The sequence below is a fragment of the Coregonus clupeaformis genome, chromosome 35 (genome assembly GCF_020615455.1).
Source record: "Coregonus clupeaformis isolate EN_2021a chromosome 35, ASM2061545v1, whole genome shotgun sequence".
Taxonomy (NCBI): domain Eukaryota; kingdom Metazoa; phylum Chordata; class Actinopteri; order Salmoniformes; family Salmonidae; genus Coregonus; species Coregonus clupeaformis.
This window is the reverse complement of record NC_059226.1, coordinates 35,770,316-35,795,303: the sequence shown is the minus strand read 5'-3', so window position 1 is coordinate 35,795,303 and position 24,988 is coordinate 35,770,316. Positions and strand designations below refer to the sequence as shown.

The 24,988-nt window shown below is 44.5% G+C and overlaps 1 protein-coding gene across 2 annotated transcripts in view; it reads right to left on the bottom strand.

Annotated features, from left to right (window-relative positions):
• LOC121551651 (delphilin-like) overlaps positions 1 to 24,988 on the bottom strand; it is a 38,679-nt gene that overhangs the window by 12,264 nt on the left and 1,427 nt on the right. For both annotated transcript variants that reach the window (XM_045211048.1, XM_045211049.1), the window contains exons 2-13: positions 22,743 to 22,828; positions 14,313 to 14,382; positions 13,261 to 13,569; positions 10,991 to 11,142; positions 10,667 to 10,810; positions 10,326 to 10,429; positions 9,368 to 9,515; positions 8,113 to 8,444; positions 2,650 to 4,812; positions 1,874 to 1,961; positions 1,292 to 1,381; positions 911 to 1,107 (exon numbers count right to left, since the gene is read on the bottom strand). In XM_045211048.1, coding sequence (XP_045066983.1) covers positions 911 to 1,107; positions 1,292 to 1,381; positions 1,874 to 1,961; positions 2,650 to 4,812; positions 8,113 to 8,444; positions 9,368 to 9,515; positions 10,326 to 10,429; positions 10,667 to 10,810; positions 10,991 to 11,142; positions 13,261 to 13,569; positions 14,313 to 14,382; positions 22,743 to 22,828 — 3,883 coding nt within the window. The remainder of the gene's footprint in view (positions 1 to 910; positions 1,108 to 1,291; positions 1,382 to 1,873; positions 1,962 to 2,649; positions 4,813 to 8,112; positions 8,445 to 9,367; positions 9,516 to 10,325; positions 10,430 to 10,666; positions 10,811 to 10,990; positions 11,143 to 13,260; positions 13,570 to 14,312; positions 14,383 to 22,742; positions 22,829 to 24,988) is intronic.

Below are 24,988 nucleotides of genomic sequence, written 5' to 3'. Positions count from 1 at the left end.
TACTACTACTGCTGTTACTAGTTCTACTACTACTACTTATATTACTACTACTATTTCTACTACTACTACTACTACTGCTGCTGCTTCTACTACTACTGCTGCTGCTACTACTACAACTACTACTACTACTGTTACTACTACTAGCTCTACTGCTGCTACTACTACTACTACTGCTGCTGCTTCTACTACTACTACTACTACTACTACTACTAGCTCTACTGCTGCTACGACTACTGTTGCTGCTACTACTGCTGCTACTACTACTACTACTACTACTGTTACTACTACTAGCTCTACTGCTGCTACTACTACTACTACTACTGCTGCTGCTGCTACTACAACTACTACTACTGTTACTACTACTAGCTCCCACTGCTGCTACTACCACCGCTGCCGCTGCTACTACTACCGCTGCTGCTGCTACCACCACTACTACTACTACCACCACTACTACTACTACTACTACTACTACTACTACCACTACTACTACTACTACTACCACTACCACTACTACTACTACTACTACCACCGCCGCTGCTGCTGCTGCTGCTGCTACTACTACTACTACTACTAGCTCTACTGCTGCTACGACTACTGTTGCTGCTACTACTACTACTACTACTACTGTTGCTGCTGCTACTAGTTCTACTACTACTACTGCTACTACTACTTATATTACTACTACTACCACTACTACTACTACTATTTCTACTACAACTACTACTATTACTACTATTTCTACTACTACTATTACTACTACTGCTGCTACTACTACTACTCCTATTTCTACTACTATTTCTACTACTACTACTACTTTCACCCACAGTACACCACAACAAAACAACACAAATACATCCAATACGATCCCCTAAACCTGCTGAGCATCTCCACTGCAGTCTAGGCCCAGTACCTGTAGTACAAACTGGTCAGGCTCGCTGAGCTTGGCCGGGTCCTCGCTGTACTGTTCATACTGCTTGACCTCCTCCGCGTCGGGGGCGTATAGCAGCAACTGCTTGATGTGGGCCGGCTCCAGCCGCTCTGTGGCCATGGTCATCAGCACCTGGCGCAGTTCACCTGGGGACAGCTTCAGGTGGGCGATCAGGATGGCTGGGGGTCATGGGTCAAGAGATTAAAGGGTCAAAGGTCAGATGCCACAGTAAAAGTGTGACACAGTCTCATGGTTTCAGTCAACACAGACTAGATTAGAACAATAATATAAGATCTGAAGTGCAGTGTAACACAGCCTGGAACAATGTAGCACCCTCCTTGTGTTCTCCACGCTCATACTTACATGCGTTGTAGGCCTTCTTATGGGACAGAATCTCCACTATGTCTTTCTTCTTGAAGGTCTCCGACTGAGGGGCTGGGTCTGGAAGAGAAACTGACACAGAACATGTTAGTGCACATGGTCTACTGGTGGAGGGAGAGAGGGAAACAGAGAATCATGAGAAGAGAGGCAGAAAGGAAGACTGTGAAGACAGAGATCAAGGGAGAAAGAGACTCTGCTAAGGAGCAGAAAATGTCCAAATCAGGATTTTCAATGTATTTCTAAATACATAATTTCAAGTATCAGACTTAAATGGGTCAGTGAAGTGCCTATGGCGGTAATGCTGCTGTCATTCGTCAGAGGGACCACTGATCAAAAGCAATTCAAAACCATGGTGGGATTCACACACATTGCTCAAGATGAAGAAGTATTCATATTAGACACACTATGCAGGAACGGACTCATTGGTGGTGGTGTGTGAATGGTTTTGCAGAAGAGACTTACACACGTACAGTATGTGCAAGCATACTGTATGCATACTAACATATGCATTATGCGTGCATACACACAAACACCCACATACACACGTGGGCACATTATACTCACTGGGGTTCTTTTGTGTCCCAAAGTGCAGTTCTAGATCCAGATACTTCACCATGTCATTCAGTTTGTCATAATCAGAATCCTCTCCCAACTGCAACACACAGATTAAAAACAGGCATTATGTACATTATGCACCACCTACTCATTAAGTTCAAGCTAATGCTTGTCATTTCAGAAATTGACTGCTGTAAAAAATAAAAAAAATAATGTAACTGTTGTAAATCTAAAAACCTGACCCAACCCTGACTAACTCACCTGTTCCAACCTTGGCTAGCCTACCTGTCCCAACCCTGACTAACATACCTGTCCCAACCTTGACTAACCCACCTGTTCCAACCCTGACTAACTCACCTGTCTCAACGCTGACTAACTCACCTGTCCAAACCCTGACTAACTCCCGTCCAAACTGTGGCTGACATACCTGTCCCAATCCTGACTAACTTACCTGTCCCCATCCAACCTCACCTAACAAAGTTCACCTTTCACAACTTTGACTAACTCACCTGTTGCAACCCTGACTATCTCACCTATCTCAATGCTGACTAATTCACCTGTCCAAACCCTGACTTACTCCCGTCCAAACTGTAGCTGACTAACCTGTCCCAATCCTGTCCCAATCCTGACTAACTTATCTGTCCCCAACCAACCTCACCTAACATAGTTCACCTTTCCCAACCCTGACTAACACACTTGTCCAAACCCATTACCTGTCCCAATCCTGACCAACTTACCTGTCTCAATGCTGACTAACTCACCTATCAAATTTGTGACTAACTCACCTGTCCCCAGATGGTGCCCTCAGAGTTCTCCACCTGTTCCCAGCGCAGCCTCTTTACACTCATATGGTTGGAGTCCATCCTCGGAAGGCCGGGGCGAGGCAGCGGAGGTGGGGTTCCGGGAGGGGGCAGGGGCGGAGGAGGAGGGGGCTCCTGTTTCCCCAACTGGTCCAAGTTATTCTGGGACTGGGAATGCTGCTTGGGCTGAGGTTGGGGTTGGTGGTGGGAGTGGTGGTGAGACTGGGATTGACTGAGTAGCCGCTGAGAGGGCTGGGACTGAGGACGACCCTGGTTGGAGGGGTGGACCTGGTGGGTTTGGTGGGGTTGATGTTGGGGCAGAGGCTGGAAGGTGGACAGGGTGGACTGGTGGGGTGGAAGGGGCTGGAAGGTGGACAGGGTGGGCTGGGGGTGGTGGCGCTGCTGGGTGGGCTGATGGATGAGGTGGATCTGGTGGAGCTCTGGCTGAGTGGGCTGGGGAGGGACCTGGTGGTGGATGTGCTGGATCTGGGGAGTGTGGTGGTAAGTCTGCTGGACGGAGTGGGGACGCTGGGGAGATGGCTGGTGAGTGCGATGAGACTTGAGAGATTGACGAGTTTGATGAGTCTGCTGACCCTGGTGGCTGGCCTGGGAAGATGGGTGAGTCTGATGGCTCTGATGAGTCTGAAGAGACTGGTGGATCTCCTGATCCAGGTGTACTGTTAGTGAAGCAGGCTGATCTTGGTGGATCTGATGAGCTTGGTGAAGGAGCTCCGTGGATGAGTGGTGCTGCTGGATCTGATGAGCTTGGTGAAGGAGCTCTGTGGAAGAGTGGTGAGGTTGGTGAAGAAGCTCCGTGGATGAGTGGTGCTGCTGGACCCGATGAGCTTGTTGAAGGAGCTCCATGGAGGAGTGGTGCTGCTGGACTTCCTGAGCTTGGTGAATGAGCTCCATGGAGGAGTGGTGCTGCTGGACCTGATGAGCTTGATGAAGGAGCTCCATGGAGGAGTGGTGCTGCTGGATCTGATGAGCTTGGTGAAGGAGCTCCATAGATGAGTGATGTGACTGTGTATGAAGACTCTGATAGATTGCCTCCGAGTACTGACTCTGTTGATCTGGATGGACAGGGGAACGGGCTAGGGGGTTGTGAGGTGATGTGGCTGAGTGAGTCTGATGACGGCTTTGACGATGAGTCTGTTGTTGAGCTTGGTGCATCTGGTAGAGTGAGGGGTCTGGGTGGTTTGGATGGTCTGGATGGGTGTGGGCTGCCTCTGGAGAGGGGAGGGGGGGCAGGGACTGGTGAAGCTGCTGCAGGGTGTGTGCTTTGTGCGAGGACTGGGCAGGCAGTGACTGGTGCCCCTGGTAAATATTTTGCTCCTGGTACGCTTGTTGCTCCTGGTACGCTTGTTGCTTCTGGTATGCTTGTTGCTCCTGGTATGCTTGTTGTTCTTGATGTGCTTGTTGCTCCTGGTAAGCTTGTTGCTCCTGGTAAGCTTGTTGCTCCTGGTAAGCGTGTTGCTCCTGGAATGCTTGTTGTTCCTGGTAAGCTTGTCGCTTCTGTTGCGCTTGTTGCTCCTGGTAAGCTTTTTGTTCCTGAAATGCTTGTTGCTTCTGGAATGCTCGTTGCTCCTGGATTGCTTGTTGTTCCTGGTACACTTGTCGCTCTTGGTACGCTTGTTGGTCCTGGTAAGCTTGTTGTTCCTGAAACACTTGTTGGTCCTGGTAAGCTTGTTGCTCCTGTAATGCTTGTTTCTCCTGGTACGCTTTTTGTTCCTGCATTGCAGCGTGGGCTAGAAGGTCCTCCCGGGTAGGAAGCACCTTGTGAATGGACTGGCGTTTGGGCGGCGGGTTGGAGCGAGGAGGAGGTGGTGGAGGCGGCCCGGGGTGGCGGCGGAAAGGTAGTTGTATTCTGGGAGACTGTTCAGGGGTGGCGGTGTAGCTTGGGGGTAGAGGAGGATCGTTGAATTGGATGGGCGGAGGTGGCGGGGGAGTCATGGGGGGAGGGGGGATGTGTTCTGAGGAGGAGGAGTAGGTGAGGGAGGAGGCGTCCTCTCCGCTGCTGCCCTGGCACTCGCTGGGGCTGCTCAGCTCAGGGGGTATTATGAAACCCCCGTCTCCATCTTCATCATCCACCCCCACCTCCTCTTCATCCTCATCCTCCTCATCTGGGAAGCTCATCTGGACAACATCCTGGCATTACCACCAATCACATAGATTCATTAAGGCTCGGGCCATTGCTCCAGTGTAATTTATAGTCTGAGGTGCTTTACGGTAGAATTTCCTAATAGAAATACACAAATTATATATATATTAAAAACAAAAAACTAAGTTTTAAGTGAGAAGTAGGCATTGGTCTGAAGCCGAAAAAGAAAAGAAATGCACATGAGCACCACAATGCCTCCTCCACCCATGCTCTACCAAGGTTTTCCAGCACACAGCTTTTACCTACTACGTGTATGCAGGTTGCTTAGAAAAAAACAATTTCCATGGTTTTTACACCAGAAGGTGATTATAAAAAATGATGGAAACATTTCCACACTCAAAAGGTATCTTTCAAAAATATCATTTGCCTTTCAAATTAGTTTTGTCTCACATAATTTGTTGTCCAGTTATATATATATATATATATATATATACACTACCAGTCAAAAGTTTGGACATCAAAACTATGAAATAACACATATGGAATCATGTAGTAACCAAAACAGTGTTCTTAAAATCAAAATATATTTTATATTTGAGATTCTTCAAATAGCCAAACTTTGCCTTGATGACAGCTTTGCACACTCTTGGCATTCTTGGGGGTATGATATTTGTGCGTCTTTCTCACTTATCATTATTCATGATTTATTTAGCACTATCCATAATCATGGTAGCATCCACATTAATGTAGAAGTATTTAGAAACATATTATATTCTTATTAACAATAAATGACACAATACATTATTTACCATTAATTTCTATTGGGCACAAAATAATCTGAAACACAACCAAAACAAACAGCAAATGTATCCAACAAATTTGTAGAGTCACAAGCTTAATGTATTCATTGCGTGCTATGAATATGGGACCAAATACTTAACTTTTGACTACTTTAATACACATATAAGTGAATTTGTCCCAATACTTTTGGCCCCCTAAAATGGGGGAACTATGTGAAAAAAAGTGCTGTAATTTCTAAACGGTTCACCCGATATGTATGAAAATACCCTCACAATAGAGCTGACAGTCTGCACTTTAAACTCACAGTCACTGTATCATTTCAAATCCAAAGTGCCAAAAAAAAAAAATAATGTCACTCTCCCAATAATTTTGGACCTTGAAAAGGTAGTGGAGTGGGATTAGTGTGGTGTGTGAAGAATCCAATACTTTAACTTGTATGCGGTATAAATCACATTATTGTGGGAGCACCACCTCTAAGAGTATGGATTAGAATGTTTGAGAAGGTTTGAATCCTAAGCAACCTGCATACACATTGTTTGAAGTACTGTAGACCAACATAGCTACTGTAGTAGGTCAAAGCTGTGTGCTGGAAAACCTTGGTAGAACATGGGTGGAGGAGGCATTGCTGTGCTTGTGAATTTCCTTTCTTTTTTGGCTTCAGACCAATGCCTAATTCTCACATAAAATATTGTTTTTGGTTTTTAATATATATACAGTGCATTCGGAAAGTATTCAGACCCCTTCCCTTTTTCCACATTTGGTTACGTTAAATCAAATTTTCTACACAATGTGGAAAAAGTAAAGGGGTCTGAATATATATACAGTTGAAGTCTGAAGTTTACATACACTTAGGTTGGTCATTAAAACTCGTTTTTCAACCACTCCACAAATTTCTTTTTAACAAACTATAGTTTTGGAAAGTCGGTTAGGACATCTACTTTGTGCATGACACAAGTAATTTTTCCAACAATTGTTTACAGACAGATTATTTCACTTATAATTCACTGTATCACAATTCCAGTGGGTCAGAAGTATAAATACACTAAGTTGACTGTGCCTTTAATCAGCTTGGAAAATTCTAGAAAATGATTGGCTTTAGAAGCTTCTGATAGGCTATTTTACATCATTTGAGTCAATTGGAGGTGTACCTGTGGATGTATTTCAAGGCCTACCTTCAAACTCAGTGCCTCTTTGCTTGACATCATAGGAAAATCCAAATAAATCAGCCAAGACCTCAGAAAAACAATTGGTTCATCCTTGGGAGTAATTTCCAAACGCCTGAAGGTACCATGTTCATCTGTACAAACAATAGTATGCAAGTATAAACACCATGGGACCACGCAGCCGTCATACCGCTCAGGAAGGAGACGTGTTCTGTCTCCTAGAGATGAACGTACTTTGGTGCGAAATGTGCAAATCAATCCCAGAACAACAGCAAAGGACCTTGTGAAGATGCTGGAGGAAACAGTTTCAAAATTATCTATATTCACAGTAAAACAAGTCCTATATCGACATAACCTGAAAGGCCGCTCAGCAAGGAAGAAACCATTGCTCCAAAACCGCCATAAAAAAGCCAGACTACGGTTTGCAGCTGCACATGGGGACAAAGATCATACTTTTTGGAGAAATGTCCTTTGGTCTGATGAAACAAAAATAGAACTGTTTGGCCATAATGACCATCGTTATGTTTGGAGGAAAAAGGGGGTACTTGCAAGCCGAAGAACACCATGCCAACCGTGAAGCACGGGGGTGGCAGCATCATGCTGTGGGGGTGCTTTGCTGCAGGAGGGACTGCTGCACTTCACAAAATAGATGGCATCATGAGGAAGGGAAATTATGTGGATATATTGAAGCAACATCTCAAGACATCAGTCAGGAAGTTAAAGCTTGGTCGCAAATGGGTCTTCTTCCAAATGGACAATGGTCCCAAGCATACTTCCAAAGTTGTTGCAAAATGGCTTAAGGTCAACCAAGTCAAGGTATTGGAGTGGCCATCACAAAGCCCTGACCTCAATCCTATAGAACATTTATGGGCAGAACTGAAAAAGTGTGTGCGAGCAAGGAGACCTACAAACCTGACTCAGTTACACCAGCTCTGTCAGGAGGAATGGGCCAAAATTCACCCAACTTATTGTGGGAAGCTTGTGGAAGGCTACCCGAAACGTTTGACCCAAGTTAAACAATTTAAAGGCAATGCTACCAAATACTAATTGAGTGTATGTAAACTTCTGACCCACTGGGAATGTGATGAAATAAATAAAAGCTGAAAGAAATCATTCTCTCTACTATTATTCTGACATTTCACATTCTTAAAATAAAGTGGTGATCCTAACTGACCTAAGACAGAGAATTTTTACTAGGATTAAATGTCAGGAATTGTGAAAAACTGAGTTTAAATGTATTTGGCTAAGGTGTATGTAAACTTCCAACTTCAACTGTATAATAATCTCTAAAGTCATGCAAGACAAGCAGCTTACTGTCTTTGTCAAACATATCATAATCAACCATCTAATGCACTATACAGATGTGCATCTTTACGATCCTACCTCCTCGTAGTCGTTCTCGGGTGACAGGAAGTCGTCGACGATGGCAACCCTCTGACCCAGCTGCTCACTCAGCGCGTCCAGGAAGCGGTCTGTATCGGAGGAGCGCGGCGGATGAGAGAACGTGTAGCGCCTCTTATTGAGACGGGCGTGGGAGGGTGGGCTGGCGGGGTAGTCGGGGGGCGAGGGAAGGGGGCTGTCCAGGCTGATGTAGGGGTTTGACTCGGCACTGGTCTGGGAGGTGAGACCTGGGGGGTAGAACTGGACCGGGGCAGGGGGGCTAGGGAGGGGCTCCTGCCAGGCGGAGGGAGGTGGTGGGGGGCCCTTACGGCTACCTGTGGAGAGGAACAATGACATCACTGCTCCTATAGAGAAGAACATCTAACATTGCATTGATCAACTATTATCTTGACCAAGGGTTGTAGATCATGTCAATGCACAATACATGGTCTATTAATTTCTGCTGTTATAGCTATTTGGTTAGATGTTTTCATACATTTACATTTACATCATTTAGCAGACGCTCTTATCCAGAGCGACTTACAAATTGGTGCATTCAACTTATGATAGCCAGTGGGACAACCACTTTTCTTTTTTTTTATGGGGGGGTGGGGGAGGTGGGGGTGTAGAAGGATTAATTTATACTATTCCAGGTATTCCTTAAAGAGGTAGGGTTTCAAGTGTCTCCGGAAGGTGGTCAGTGACTCCGCTGTCCTGGCGTCGTGGGGGAGCGTGTTCCACCATTGGGGTGCCAGAGCAGCGAATAGCTTTGACTGGGCTGAGCGGGAACTGTGCTTCCGTAGAGGTAGGGGAGCTAGCAGGCCAGAGGTGGATGAACGTAGTGCCCTCGTTTGGGTGTAGGGTCTGATCAGAGCCTGAAGGTAAGGAGGTGCCGTTCCCCTCACAGCTCCGTAGGCAAGCACCATGGTCTTGTAGTAGATGCGAGCCTCAACTGGAAGCCAGTGGAGTGTGCGGAGGAGCGGGGTGACATGAGAGAACTTGGGAAGGTTGAACACCAGACGGGCTGCAGCGTTCTGGATAAGTTGTAGGGGTTTAATGGCACAGGCAGGGTACCCAGTAGCTACCTGTGCTTGTGAACATATTCACACTCAACTCAAACTATGAGACATACATCTATGTCAGGCAAGCTGCAATTCAGATTTAAACCTGCTTGTAATTACATTATTTTAACCAGATTTCCTGGATGCGTCATGATGAACAACACTTCAAGTAAAGCGTTACCGGTTGGAGTAACTACCTGTGTTAGCGTGCATGGACGGAGAGCCTGCGTGTTCGAGGACTTCCAGCTCTACCAGACTGTCTGCAGGAGGAGGAGCACGAGCCTTCAGAGACTTGGACCTCTTCCCTGAGTACACGTTCTCCAGCTCAGCATACACTGCAGACAGCTAGACAGAGAAGAAATTCCCTTTCATAACAACTCAGATAGAAGAGATCAAAGCCAGAAGATAAGCCCCTAAAGAGGAAACAATCTAAATCAGTGGTCACTAGTCCTAGTTCCCAAGAGCCAATGAGTGTACAGGCTTTTGTTCCAGCCTAACACTGACACACCTGCTTGAATTAATGAGCCACTCACTGGGTCTTTGAGTAATTGAATCCAGTGTGTTTTATAGTGCAGGACATTTTTACATTTACATTTTAGTCATTTAGCAGACGCTCTTATCCAGAGCGACTTACAGTTAGTGAATACACATATATATATTATTATTTTTTATACTGGCCCCCCGTGGGAATCGAACCCACAACCCTGGCGTTGCAAACGCCATGCTCTATCAACTGAGCTACATCCCTGCCGGCCATTCCCTCCCCTACCCTGGACGACGCTGGGCCAATTGTGCGCCGCCCATGAGTCTCCCGGTCGCGGCCGGCTGCGACAGAGCCTGGATTCGAACCAGGATCTCTAGTGGCACAGTTAGCACTGCGATGCAGTGCCTTAGACCACTGCGCCACTCAGGACTGGAGCAAAAAGCTGCAGACCTGGTAGCTCTCCATGACTAGGGTTGGTGACCACTGTTTTAGTCATGCTTATTCTAATATATCCCATTTAGCAGACACTTTTATCCAAAGCTGGGGGCACTAATTTTACATATGGGTGGCCTCAGCGGGAATCGAACCCATGACGCTTGGCGTTGCAAGCGCCATGCTCTACCGACCGAGTCACACAGGACCACTTCTCTCAGTCTCACTTGGGTACCCACGTTGGTGAGGTTGTTGGGGGTCTCTGGGAGGGACGTCCCGTCTCCTGACTGTCTCTCTCCTGGAGCCAGCCTCATCCCCATCTCCCCTGGATCAGTACGGATCCCTACAGGAAACATACTGCATTAGGTTTCAAGGCATTCCAAAAAATATGTATTTCTTGATACCCATTCACTTGACTGGGTAGGTGTAAGCAAAAGCTCCACCTAGTGTCAGAAATATTTATTTAATGCTACTTATGACAATACTGATGATGATGATGATGATGATATAGCCACTGATAGTAATGATGGTACTACTTTTACTGGTGATGAAGATGAAGGACAAAGACAAACGCAAGTACCCATCCCCAGGTGAGTGCCGATGACGAGGTCGTCAGAGCTCCGCCCACGCATGCTGGCCCTGTAGGCGGTTCCTGTCACTCTCATGGAGCTGCTACGGCGATGGGGCTCGGGGGCGGGCTCTGGCTCAGGTGGGGGGGCTGGCGCTAGAATACACACAGTGTGTGTATGTCAGTGTACACACACACACACAGACACAATCACAGACACAATCACAGATTGACGTTCTCTTTCATATCTACACATACACCCCCAAAAACCACAAATGTACACGCAGATATCACATATACTTGCATAAGCAAACACATACACCTCCCAGAACCCACCTGCAGTCTTGTAACCGAGGAAACGTGATATCTTGCTCTGGCAGTGCTCCTGCTCTTCGTAGGTCAGAAGCTGGTAGACAAAACGCCAGATCACCTGCTTGGCTGGCGTGTCCAACACCGGGAAAACGTCCACGATCAGAGTGTCAACATTCCTGTCGCCATGGAAACAGAGAGGAGGGGGGAGGGGCTTGGCGGGGTTAGGGTCATCTGGCTGTCTAATCATTGGTCACGCTAATACAGTGGTCTTACAGAACCTTGCATGAAGAGAAAATTATGGTAACTTATTCTAGACAGTGTACAGTGCCTTGCAAAAGTATTCATCCCCCTTGGCGTTTTTCCTATTTTGTTGCATTACAACCTATAATTGAAATCAATTTTTATTTGGATTTCATGTAATGGACATACACAAAATAGTCCAAATTGGTCAAGTGAAATGAAACAAATACCTTGTTTCAAAGAATTCAAAAAAATAAATAACGCAAAAGTGGCGCGTGCATATGTATTTGCTATGAAGCCCCTAAATAAGATCTGGTGCAACCAATTACCTTCAGAAGTCACATAATTAGTTATATAAAGTCCACCTGTGTGCAATCTAAGTGTCACATGATCTGTCACATGATCTCAGTATATATACACCTGTTCTGAAAGGCCCCAGAGTCTGCAACACCACTAAGCAAGGGGCACCACAAAGCAAGCGGCACCATGAAGACCAAGGAGCTCTCCAAACAGGTCAGGGACAAAGTTGTGGAGAAGTACAGATCAGGGTTGGGTTATAAAAAAATATCTGAAACTTTGAACATCCCACGGAGCACCATTCAATCCATTATTAAAAAATGGAAAGAATATGGCACCCCAACAAACCTGCCAAGAGAGGGCTGCCCACCAAAACTCACAGACCAGGCAAGGAGGGCATTAATCAGAGAGGCAACAAAGAGACCAAAGATAACCCTGTAGGAGCTGCAAAGCTCCACAGTGGAGATTGGAGTATCTGTCCATAGGACCACTTTAAGCCGTACACTCCACAGAGCTGGGCTTTACAGAAGAGTGGCCAGAAAAAAGCCATTGCTTAAAGAAAAAAATAAGCAAACACGTTTGGTGTTCGCCAAAAGGCATGTGGGAGACTCCCCAAACACAGAAGGTACTCTGGTCAGATGAGACTAAAATTGAGCTTTTTGGCCATCAAGGAAAACGATATGTCTGGCGCAAACCAAACACCTCTCATCACCCGAGAAAACCATCCCCACAGTGAAGCATGGTGGTGGCAGCATCATGCTGTGGGGATGTTTTTCATCGGCAGGGACTGGGAAACTGGTCAGAATTGAAGGAATGATGGATGGCGCTAAATACAAGGAAATTCTTGAGGGAAACCTGTTTCTGTCTTCCAGAGATTTGAGACTGGGATGGAGGTTCACCTTCCAGCAGAACAATGACCCTAAGCATACTGCTAAAGCAACACTCGAGTGGTTTAAGGGGAAACATTTAAATGTCTTGGAATGGCCTAGTCAAAGCCCCGACCTCAGTCCAATTGAGAATATGTGGTATGACTTAAAGATTGCTGTACACCAGAGAAACCCATCCAACTTGAAGGAGCTGGAGCAGTTTTGCCTTGAAGAATGGGCAAAAATACCAGTGGCTAGATGTGCCAAGCTTATAGAGATATACCCCAAGAGACTTGCAGCTGTAATTGCTACAAAAGGTGGCTCTACAAAGCATTGATTTTGGGGGGGGTGAATAGTTATGCACGCTCAAGTTCTTTTTTTTGGTCTTATTTCTTGTTTGTTTCACACATTCTTTTATTTTGCATCTTCAAAGTGGTAAGCATGTTGTGTATATCAAATGATACAAACCCCCCAAAAATCCATTTTAATTCCAGGTTGTAAGGCAACAAAATAGGAAAAATGCCAAGGGGGGTGAATACTTTCGCAAGCCACGGTAATTGTAGGGCTGAAGGTCCTGTTTCTGTACCATGTCTCTCAAACCAGTAGGTTATCTCTTCTTTCACACCCAGTCTCTCTTTCACTCTCTCTTTCACTCTCTCTTTCACACTCTCTTTCAATCTCTCTTTCACACTCTCTTGCAATCTCTCTTTCACTCACTCTTTCACTCTCACTTTCAATCTCTCTTTCACTCACTCTTTCACTCACTCTTTCACTCTCTCTTTCAATCTCTCTCTACATATTTTGTAGCTTTCTCTGATTTCTCTCACTGTCTCCCCCTCTCCCTCCCCCTCTACCTCCCTCCCTATCCTTCCCTCCCTCCCTCCCTCTCACCTATGCTGGAAGAAGTTCTCCAGGGCTTTGCAGATGGTGTATCTCTCCTGGATAGTGAGCAGGTGCTCCAGCTGCTGTCCGAAGGTGCGCCCCTGGACCCTGATAGAGGAAGGCAGGATCTCAGCCACCCACTGCAGGGAGTTGAGCACTGGGGAGCGGGGGACGCCTCCACCCGGGGACGCCCTCCCTGGCCCTCCTGGCTGCTCGGGCTCGGCCAGCATGAAGGTGGGGGGGCCTTCCTCCACGACCAGGGTGGGCATGGCACCGCTGCCCTGCAGCATGGAGACGACCTTCTCATGGGAACAACTCCTTCAGACACATATAGAGATACAGAGATAGTGTCAATATACTACATACTCTATACCATGATCACCACTACACTCTTAGAAAAAAAAGGTGCTATCTAGAACCTAAAATGGTTCTTCGGCTGTCCCAATAGGATAACCCTTTGAATAACCCTTTTTGGTCCCAGGTAGAACCCTTCTGAGTTCCATGTAGAATCCTTTAAACAGAGGTTCTATATTGAACCCAAAATAGTTCTACCTAGAACCAAAAATGGTTCTCCTATGGGGACAGCCGAATAACCTTTTTGGAACCATACATACCCCATAAAGTAGCATGGACACCACATTCTAATGGAAACAACTGAAAAGCCTGGAACCAAAACCTTATATTGAAGTCTCTATACTACAGTATCTAAGGCTCTGATCCCACAAACTACCACTGCAGAGGAAACTACTCTGCTTTTTATCCACACTCTAAGTAATTAACAAATTCAATACAACACAGCTGTCAGGTAATGTTTGTTCTTTCATCAATTTAAACAACGTTTTATTAATCTGTCACTACAAGAGTGTGAGATATGAACACTGGTTTCCAAATCCATACAAAGCTTACAGTTAGCTACCTGAGGTCAAGAAACAAGAGCAGTAGCCTGAAGTAAATACAACAAGAGGAGGTCGGCTTGACAACATACAAACTAACGTCAATGAACCAGTAAATCATATGTTTCTATATAAAATGACTAAGCCTCATTTCGAATGCTGTCTGACCTCATGTCAAGTCCATTGAGGAACAGGATACGGTCTCCAGGTTTGAGCCCCGCCTTATCTGCTGGACTCCCTGGAGAGAGAGAGAGAGAGAGAGAGAGAGAGAGAGAGAGAGAGAGAGAGAGAGAGAGAGAGAGAGAGAGAGAGAGAGAGAGAGAGAGAGAGAGCGAGAGCGAGAGAGCGAGAGACATAATATAGGTTACAGAGTCTGTGCTCACAGATGGACCTCCAGAAAGCGTCAGCACATAGCTGGTGTGAACACTGTGGCAACACAATGTCTACACAGCAACATGACATACAGGTTGACAATAAATATGCCTTGATTGGCACCAGTCTGAGCATAATACACTTGCCCACATGGTGTGTTGTGTGTGTGTGTGTGTATCCATGTGTCTGTGTCTGTGCGCATGTGATAGATTAATTATTAATGACTAATTATTACACCCTGAAACTGTGTATAATGTGTGAGTGTAGGACCAGTAAAGGCTATGGCATTGAGCCACTATTTAGCAATGTGAGTAAGAGTCAGGCCAGACAACAAAGACAACTGAGAAACTAAGATAAAGAGGCCTCCCAATTTAGGGAGGGGAGAAACTGTTATGAAAACATGGTGCAGAATATTGTGAGAACGGCAATAACTGAGTAAAGCAGGGAGTAGGATATGTGTGTGTGTGTGTGTATGTATGTGTGTATGCATGTGTGTATATGTGTGTGTGTGTGAACTGAAGGTCAGTAGAGCAGTTTTAGAGTGGAAAACTACAGCCCGCCTACAGAGGGAAGGGATTTCTTTTTGTATGACGTATGAGTATAAAAGATGGACTCTGAAATTGTGATGGCAGAATTCTCAATGAATAAATATCTCTGACCATGCAGACCGGGACTCTGGCCGTTACTTAAATCCCAAAAGACTTACAACCTTTTGGGAGACGCACAGAGACACTAAAATAGTTTGTTAAATAATTCACTTAACAGCTTGGTCCTTCTGAGCCGGACTCCAATACCCTGTTTCTGTCATTCCAGGTAACTCTGAAAACTGTCGACGGGCGAATGATACATTCGTAAATAGAAAGTCCTGCCCTTTGACATTAAGGGTTAAAACAGGCCAGAGGACACCTGATTAATGACAGAGACAGTGACGGAATCCAAACCTACATTGAATCTCGGCTGCAAGGATAAGGTCAGTAGTCTTTATTCATTAACTTGGTGAAATTGATTTGAGGACTTGCTAAAATATTGAAAAGTAGCAAATTGATCAATGCGTAGCCATTTTAAGTGAAATGTGGGGTTGACTGTCAGGAATTATCAAGATTACATTGTGAGGATAGACTCCTCCGTAAAGTATGAGATAATTCTGGGGGACTAGTCAACCTGGTGGTGGGTCCGTAATGATTCACGGTAATAGGCCATTACCAAAAGAAACTACCCGGTGTTGAAATAGAAGGAACTATTAAAAGTACACCTATGGGATGTAACCTGTAAGAGATTATTGAGCAGTCAACAAATAATCTGGGTTAAACAAATACAAAAAGTACACCAGAAGGAATTAAAATAGCATGTGTGAGAAATAGAATATTAGTTAAGTCAAAAGTCACAAACAACTGTAGATTTTGCTGTAACTCTATCCGTTCTGGAGCCTTATAAACTCCAGGTTACCGATACAACACCAATAATCATGTAAGGTTGTATACGTGTGAGACCTAATGTTTGCTCAAAAGTCACATGAATAATTCCAGGTGGTTGTATAGAGGAGGGAGAACCCATTCCTGTTGTATGAGACTGTCAGGAATTATCAAGATTACATTGTGGGGATCAATCCCTCTGTAAAAGTATGAGATAATTCTGGGGGACTAGTCAAGACTACATATACAGGGAGAGGTGGTTGTATAGAGGAGGGAGAACCCATTCCTGTTGTATGAGACTGTCAGGAATTATCAAGATTACATTGTGGGGATCAATCCCTCTGTAAAAGTATGAGATAATTCTGGGGGACTAGTCAAGATTACATATACAGGAAGGGGTGATTCAAGGTGTTGTTGTGTGAAGCTATTTTGAATTACTTGTTAAATTGACTTGTTATATAGAAGAGGTGGCTAAGGGATTTTTAACAGTACCAACCATGGGGGGCAAATCCTCACAAGAGGTCCCAGAATTTACTGGGGACGAGAAATACTTGATGTAATTAAAATGGAATCCAGGGATAGAAGAAATGTCCATTATGTAACCAGGTGGAGGGAGAGGTATGGTTTTGAGGGACGTCTAGACGCAGATAAACTCGAATCCATGCTTAAACAGATACATAAGGTGTGTAAAGGAGAAATAAGCAGTGAGAGAGAGAGAGAGTAGGAGGGGGCCAGTACCCACTGATAGCCTTACCTAATCTATTGGCGGGGAATGAAAGGGGCCCCAGCAACCTTAGATGTATACAGTAATAATAATAATATGCCATTTAGCAGACAGGCCATGAACACAGAGGACGTGGCCAGAGCGGTAGAAGGAATAACCCACCCCGAAACAGGAATAGTAAGGTTTGGGCTGCCGTTAGAGGGCAGTGGGTTTCAGGGGATGCCCAGAGGACACTTTTGCCATGGGCCGATTACGGAGAGTATGTTGGGAAAATAACTGAATTGTGTAATAGCCTCAGAGAGACATGCAATCCATCATGAGCAGAATAACAGACAGGACAGAGCCAAGAAAGAAGAGGAAGATGCAGAGTAACTAATTGCCACTCTGGGAGAGATGGCGGGTAGAACTAGAAACTTAGGAGAGAGAGGAGATAAGGCAGGAAGAAAAGAGAAGTGAGTGAGAGGGAAAGAGAAGTGAAGGTTGAGGTCTCCGTGCCTCCCCCAGAGCAGAGGGCAGAAAGGTTATATCCAAACTTGGCAGACCAGGCATGGAGAGAAAATCCAGATGATGAATACGTAGGGAGGAGAAGGAGAGTGCAGGGGAATAATGTTGCCCCCAACCGGCCCCACCTCCCTATGAGGAAGAAGGGGCTGGAGGAGGAAGGGAAGATGAAGGTGAGGAAGAGCCAGAGGTAGAGGAGTACCAGACAAGGGCAGAGAAAGTCAGACAGGAGAGAAAAGAGAGAAAAGAGAGAAGAGAGGGAGAGAGAAGTCCATCCCCCAGCTTTGAGCGTGAGGAAGAGGAAGATAAGGCATGACTAGTCCTTGAGGGAGAAATAGTAGACTCTAGTGGGGGGAAGACTAAGGAACCCTTTGATACAAATTGTGAGGTGTTTGAATTGGCTACTATTGACTTAGCACTTCAACAGGAACAGAAACCTTATTTGACATTGACAGTAATGGGTATGAAAATTAAATTCCTTTGTGATACGGGAGCCTGCAGGACAGCAACCTGTGCAACAGACAAGCCAGATGGAGTCAGGATTGATGGGGAGAAAATCATAGTGCGATCTGCCTCTGGTCATCAATTTATTGAAAGGTTATCAGCCCCAATAACCCTAAAACATGACCAATCAGGATGAGAGGCAACCATACCCATCCTGATATCTAAGCTGTGTCGGGTAAATTTACTAGGACGTGATGTAATGACTAAATTGAATGTGGCTGTCATTTCCGCTGAGAGGGGAATGAAAGTACACATAGTCAGAGACAATATGGTGGTCTGTGGGGAAGGGGAGCCATGTTATTGGGATAGGCAAGATTTGTTTAGGGGGGGAATAACTGATATTCCCCGAACCTTGATGGAACTTGCTGATGATGTAGTACCAGGCCCCACTAAAATGTCCCCGATGACCTACACTGTACTCTCTGGTATAACAAACACCCAGGTCCAGATGCAATCTATGAGAAAGCATTATTTAAAACCACAGAAAGGACTATAGCCTTGAAATGGTTTCACTATGACAACACCCACGCAGTAGTGGAGGTGGAAATAGGGCCCCAAAGTCAGAGACTGTTCAGGGAAAGATGGAGCCCACATGTGTCCCTAGCAAAGGAGCCAGCAGAGGACTGGAAAGACATGGGCCAGTGGGTATCCAAGGGTAAGAGGATCACTGATTGGGTCAATATTGTGAGTGGCGATCAACACAGCCCATCCACAGATAGTACATTTAGATGAGAATAGCAGATGCTGAGGAGAGGAATACCTGTTGACAGAACAACAGGAGTCAGACTTAAAAGAAGTTCCAGAGCATTTGTGGTCCCGGGGTCCAGCAGACGTAGGATTAATAAAAGGGGTAATTCCAGTACAGGTGATACCCAAATCTAATCATAGGCCATATCAGAAGCAATACCCTATGTAACCAGAAGCAATACAAGGTTTGCAGTTTACCAAGAGCAGATTGGGAGGGACCTTGAGGGAGGGCCAATTCCCGGGGAGATAGTGAGGCCAGAAACAAAGGTGCAGTGTCCTGGAAATCACAGTCTGTTTTGTTTTTTTCAGTTCTGCTGGGAGTACATTGGATGATGGGGTTTTGTGTTGAATTAGAGACAGTGAGACTATTAGTCAATAGCTAGGAGAGAAGAGAGGTTACGGTAGCAAAGACAGACAAGAAGGAAATGGTAATAGTGGAGACAGGAGTGAGTGGAAGTGTTACAATTGTGACAAAACGGGACATTTTGCTAGAGAATGTGAGGAACCGTGTAGTTACTGTGCAAGGAAAGGGCACCAGTTAAGAAACTGTAGGCAGAAGGGGAAGAGAGAAATCAGGAGTCCTCATGACCTGGCTGTTTGGTTGTTGTTTTTTAATTGGGGTTTTCAAATAAAAAACAACACACCTAGTATGATGTTTATAAAGCCTTGTTGTTTCAATTTTGGGGGGTTTTCAGCAGGTCAAGGGTGATAGGTCTTAGAGGAGCACACAGTGAATTATATGGAGTTTTTTAGGTTTTTGCTGAGTTTGGGGTATATATGATTTCTTATGAGAATGAATGTCATGAGGATTAATGAACACTTGGGATAAGTAACATTTATTAAATATTTAGAATAATGGTAATGTTTGGTATACTATGGGATGGAATTTCAATTGCCTCTGAACTCTGTTTTAACTTTCTGGTGTTAATTAATCATCCACACTGGTAAATTCTAAAGGCATGAGAGGAGGACTTTAAGATAGTTTATTTTACCAATAAATAAAAAGAAGGGATGGCAATTGGATGATAAATTACCAATATTACCTAAGTGATTGTTAGGTAGGTGATAATATTGACACATGGGCAGTGACATGTGTCAAAAGGAGGGATGGATGGTAGAACAGATTAGACAACACTTTGTTGCACATGGGATTACTAATTATAAAAAAAAAAAGATGTGTTATCTGTGCTCAAAATAATCACCAGGGCAGACAAAGGGCACCTCAGGGTGAGTATCCTCCGGCTAAATACCCTTTCCAGCAATTGGAAATGGATTTTATAGAGTTATCACGGAGTGAAGGGAAGAAATTTAGAGTAACCCCAGATAAAGATGGGTTATCCCCCTTTGAGAAAGTGTTTGGAAGACCTTACAGAATGCCACAGTTGGCAGGACCAGACAGGCAGACATAGAACTAGAGAGCACCCTAGCAGAACACGTGAGAAGGTCGTTTATTAACCACACCTGTATGTCAGAGGTTTTGTGCCCCCACAGGTGAATTAAAGGAGAAGGTGACCCACTCTATCTAACCAGGAGACTGAAGCAGGCCTGGCGGGAAGGGGCCCTACCAAGTACTGCCTTTGCCAGCAGAATAGCTGAGAGATCCATCTGGGTGCATGTCACACACTGTAAAAAGGTAAAACCAGCTACACCTGACGAACAAACACAGAGTTAGGAGAAAGATCCGATCACCACTAGGGCTCGGGGGTTGGCTCCTTAACGAAGATTCCCTTACCCTGTCTGATCATCCCTGTGTGAGTTCGATAGAAGGTAAAGCAATGGGTTGGCCTCTGGCATCTGACATGTTCTCAGGGCGAGGGTGGGGATTCACAGGTCTCCCGACGGTAGGTAGCTGTCTGATTGTGGGGGCCATAGTCCTAACACACACGGACCCTCCTGTTTCAGCCAGAAGTGGTAGTTAACCTAACACAAGTTGAAAAGGCATAGGAGACAGCTAGATGTAGGGAAAGGGGAAATACTAGGGACTTTAGGGAAGGACATCACCAATCTCCCTACACAGTTTAGGGACAGGTGGAGTATTGTGAAAGTAGGGAATTATCAGAAATGGCAGTGCGACCCATATGAGGGTAGGTACTGTCTGAAAGTCTGAATTATGCTAAAACAGATTACAGACCTGACAGGTGAGTTATCCTCTTCAACTGGGGCACCCTATAGAGTAAACCTCTCTGAGGGAGGTAGTGAGACAGTGCAAACTATAGACCTGAATGAAGTAGTACAGATGGAGATGGAGTAGATAGATTTTAACCTGTGGTTGGAATGGATTCAGTATATGGTCTAAAGAGGACTGTTATGCCTGTAGGACAGCCAAACCAAGGTTAACAACTACTCCGTTCCCCTTGACAGGCTTTGACTCTCTGTAAGGTTTATCCTTTATGCAAGCCACCTGGGAATGTGGTGAAAGAGTCTTATGGTAACTTGCACTATCTGTTTCCCCCGATAAACAAAGTCATCCCGACCTGGGTTGCCTCAGTTTGAAGTCACAGGGGATTCTTATTGTTTTTCTATGACTAATAATATAGGATACAGGGTAAGGCATCTTAGCTCCTGCTCCCACACAGAGAATATCACAACTAAAAGAGACCATGACTAATCTCTCCTCTTTGTTGCAGCCAGAGGATTTTAGGAACCAAAACCAGGCCCGTGCTGACATCTGATGGTTGTGTGGTGATAACTGATTGTGAACTCACCTACATACGCAAACAATCAAACGTGTCAGAGACTGGTGAGTTGTCACGTAGAAAGTAGAACCTCCTCCCGGGATCCTTTATGGGATAGGAGTACCTCGAGGGGTTCCAGAACAATTCAAAGCTAGGAATCAGATCGCAGCTGGGTTTGAATCAAGTATTTTCTGGTGGTCAACAATTAATAAAAACGTAGATTGGATGAATTATGTTTACTATAACCAGCAAAGATTTATAAACCACACTTGTGATGCAATAAAGGGATTAGCTGAGCAGACAGCGGCAACTAGCTTAATGACATGGCAGAATAGAAAAGCTTTAGATATGCTTTTGGCTGAGCGGGACGGGGTTTGTGTTCTGTTTGGATCTATGTGCTGTACTTTCATCCCCAAACAATACAGCACCGGACGGGTCCGTGACCAAAGCGCTTCAGGGACTCACCACGCTGGCGAACGAACTGGCTGAGAACTCTGGTATTGATAGCTCCCTAAACGGTTAGTTTGATAACATATTTGGTAAATGGAAAACTATTGTTGTAACTATTCTGGGTGAAGTTATAGCTTCTATGGGTATACTTGTTCTTTGTGGATGTTGTCTTATTCCCTGTGTCTGAGGGTTGGTGAGCAAGGCGGTTTCCCAACAGATGGTGAGATACGGCCCAATCCCGGACTCCGACTGAAGGATATGACCTACCAGGCTTGGTGGAGGACGACTGACGATCCAGATAATTTGGGACTGGATGTTTTCCTAGAACTATAAATCTCTAGTTTAAAAGTTATTGTAATGATCTTTTGTGTATTAAAGTCTCGTTTTAAGTATGATGTACTAGTTACCATTGCTAAAAAGTAACGTTATGCTTTTAATCATGGGGTAACCCTGATGAACCTGTAATGTTTTAATATGCAAACCAACTTATATACTTCAATGAGTGTGATTCATTTCTATAACAACATATATTTTGTATGTGTGTAATATTTAGTCAAAGGGTGGAATTGATAGATTAATTATTAATGACTAATTATTACACCCTGAAACTGTGTATAATGTGTGAGTGTAGGACCAGTAAAGGCTATGGCATTGAGCCACTATTTAGCAATGTGAGTAAGAGTCAGGCCAGACAACAAAGACAACTGAGAAACTAAGATAAAGAGGCCTCCCAATTTAGGGAGGGGAGAAACTGTTATGAAAACATGGTGCAGAATATTGTGAGAACGGCAATAACTGAGTAAAGCAGGGAGTAGGATATGTGTGTGTGTGTGTGTGTATGTATGTGTGTATGCATGTGTGTATATGTGTGTGTGTGTGAACTGAAGGTCAGTAGAGCAGTTTTAGAGTGGAAAACTACAGCCCGCCTACAGAGGGAAGGGATTTCTTTTTGTATGACGTATGAGTATAAAAGATGGACTCTGAAATTGTGATGGCAGAATTCTCAATGAATAAATATCTCTGACCATGCAGACCGGGACTCTGGCCGTTACTTAAATCCCAAAAGACTTACAACCTTTTGGGAGACGCACAGAGACACTAAAATAGTTTGTTAAATAATTCACTTAACAGCATGCCTGTCTGCACACACACACACACACACACACACACACACACACAGACACAGACACAGACACTGCTGTAAGCAACCTACCTGGGATGACTGAGTCGATCCATACAGGTGCATGGCCCCTGAGGGTGAATCCAAAACTCAGGTTCCCTTTGCAGACTCTCACCGTCCTGCAGTACAGATAGAAACACAACACACATGAATGGATATGGCCTTGGTAAGGTGGCTCACTCACCCTAACCCTTAGTAAGGTGGCTCCTGCTTTAGGGAACAGACTGGTGAAATTACATGGAAACAGAACATGTGAAAGTAAGTCAAAAGGGACAGCTGTAGCCATGTTTCATTGTGCCCGCCAACCTTCCTCAATACATGGCTTGTTACCATAGAATCTCCTCTGGGTAATATTTGGGATTAGTATGTAATCTAAAAATGATGTTGAATTGTCTCATTTAAAACCTATTAGAGTCTATGGAGGGTCTGCAGTATACACTCTCCATTTCAGGTGTAAACAAATAAAAACATGCAGTTGGAAAGTACTGTAATAATGAGGTTACAACTACTCTACCTGCTGTACTGAAATACATATATCACTTCACTGATTGGATTCATATACGAGGAACACTTTGAGAGACTGTCCCAAATGGCACCCTATTCCCTATATAGTGCACTACTTTTGACCATGGTCCATATGGCTATCCTCAAAAGTAGTGCACTATATAGGGAATAGGGTACCATTTGGTACATATTCAGAGTCTTGTACACAAGTTACTTTATATCCACAGCCAGACTGAACAGCCCACCCAGCATTCACTTAAACATAGACACTCCATCCCCGAGGGACAATGTTGCTTCATTATTTGTTTGGCTAAGTTAGGGCCACAGAAAAAGGTGGGCATTCCTTGTGATTCTCTCTTTGCACATCTGCGGTATTATTTAGATTATTTAGTCAGTTTTTCTCTCTGAGTATTTATAGTCTACTCTAGAGCATTAATATTCAGTGTTGTACTGTCAGAGCAGGAAGCCAGCATCAAGTTGCAAGGTGCTTTCTATTCTTAAAACAGTGACACTATCTAGAACTTTCTATCAGGTATGCACCCTTATGGGACAAACCACATCAATTTTACGTGAACACGTGAAGTGTTCCAAAAACACATGTTTTCATGTGATAACACGTAAAGCAACGTGATAACATGAAACTACACATGTGAAAACATGAAGTGTTCCAAAAACACGTTTTTAATACAACATTGTTTTACTACATGATTTAATGTGAAATTTCACATATGAAATCATGTTCTTTTTCTGTAAGGGCAGGTACTGTCAAAACAAGGCTTCAAATAGACATAGAGTGTGTTGTTTTCTGTAGACTGACAGTGATGTGTCTATTTGAACCGACTCCTACACACAGTCCATGCTAGTATAGTAATCTCTGTCAAATGTGAAACATTTAGCTGTAAATGTTAGCTAATGAAGTAATTGACAGGAGAGGAGAATGATGGAAAGCAGAGCAGTTTCATTAAATGGTTATAAATGACTTGCCTTGAGGATAACATTTATATGATGTATTGCTTCAAACACATTGAATCAACATACAGCACCAATATATAGGCTGCAACATTATACAGTGAGGGAAAAAAGTATTTGATCCCCTGCTGATTTTGTACGTTTGCCCACTGACAAAGACATGATCAGTCTATAATTTTAATGGTAGGTTTATTTGAACAGTGAGAGACAGAATAACAACAAAAAAATCCAGAAAAACGCATGTCAAAAATGTTATGAATTGATTTGCATTTTAATGAGGGAAATAAGTATTTGACCCCTCTGCAAAACATGACTTAGTACTTGGTGGCAAAACCCTTGTTGGCAATCACAGAGGTCAGACGTTTCTTGTAGTTGGCCACCAGGTTTGCACACATCTCAGGAGGGATTTTGTCCCACTCCTCTTTGCAGATCTTCTCCAAGTCATTAAGGTTTCGAGGCTGATGTTTGTCAACTCGAACCTTCAGCTCCCTCCACAGATTTTCTATGGGATTAAGGTCTGGAGACTGGCTAGGCCACTCCAGGACCTTAATGTGCTTCTTCTTGAGCCACTCCTTTGTTGCCTTGGCCGTGTGTTTTGGGTCATTGTCATGCTGGAATACCCATCCACGACCCATTTTCAATGCCCTGGCTGAGGGAAGGAGGTTCTCACTCAAGATTTGACGGTACATGGCCCCGTCCATCGTCCCTTTGATGCGGTGAAGTTGTCCTGTCCCCTTAGCAGAAAAACACCCCCAAAGCATAATGTTTCCACCTCCATGTTTGACGGTGGGGATTGTGTTCTTGGG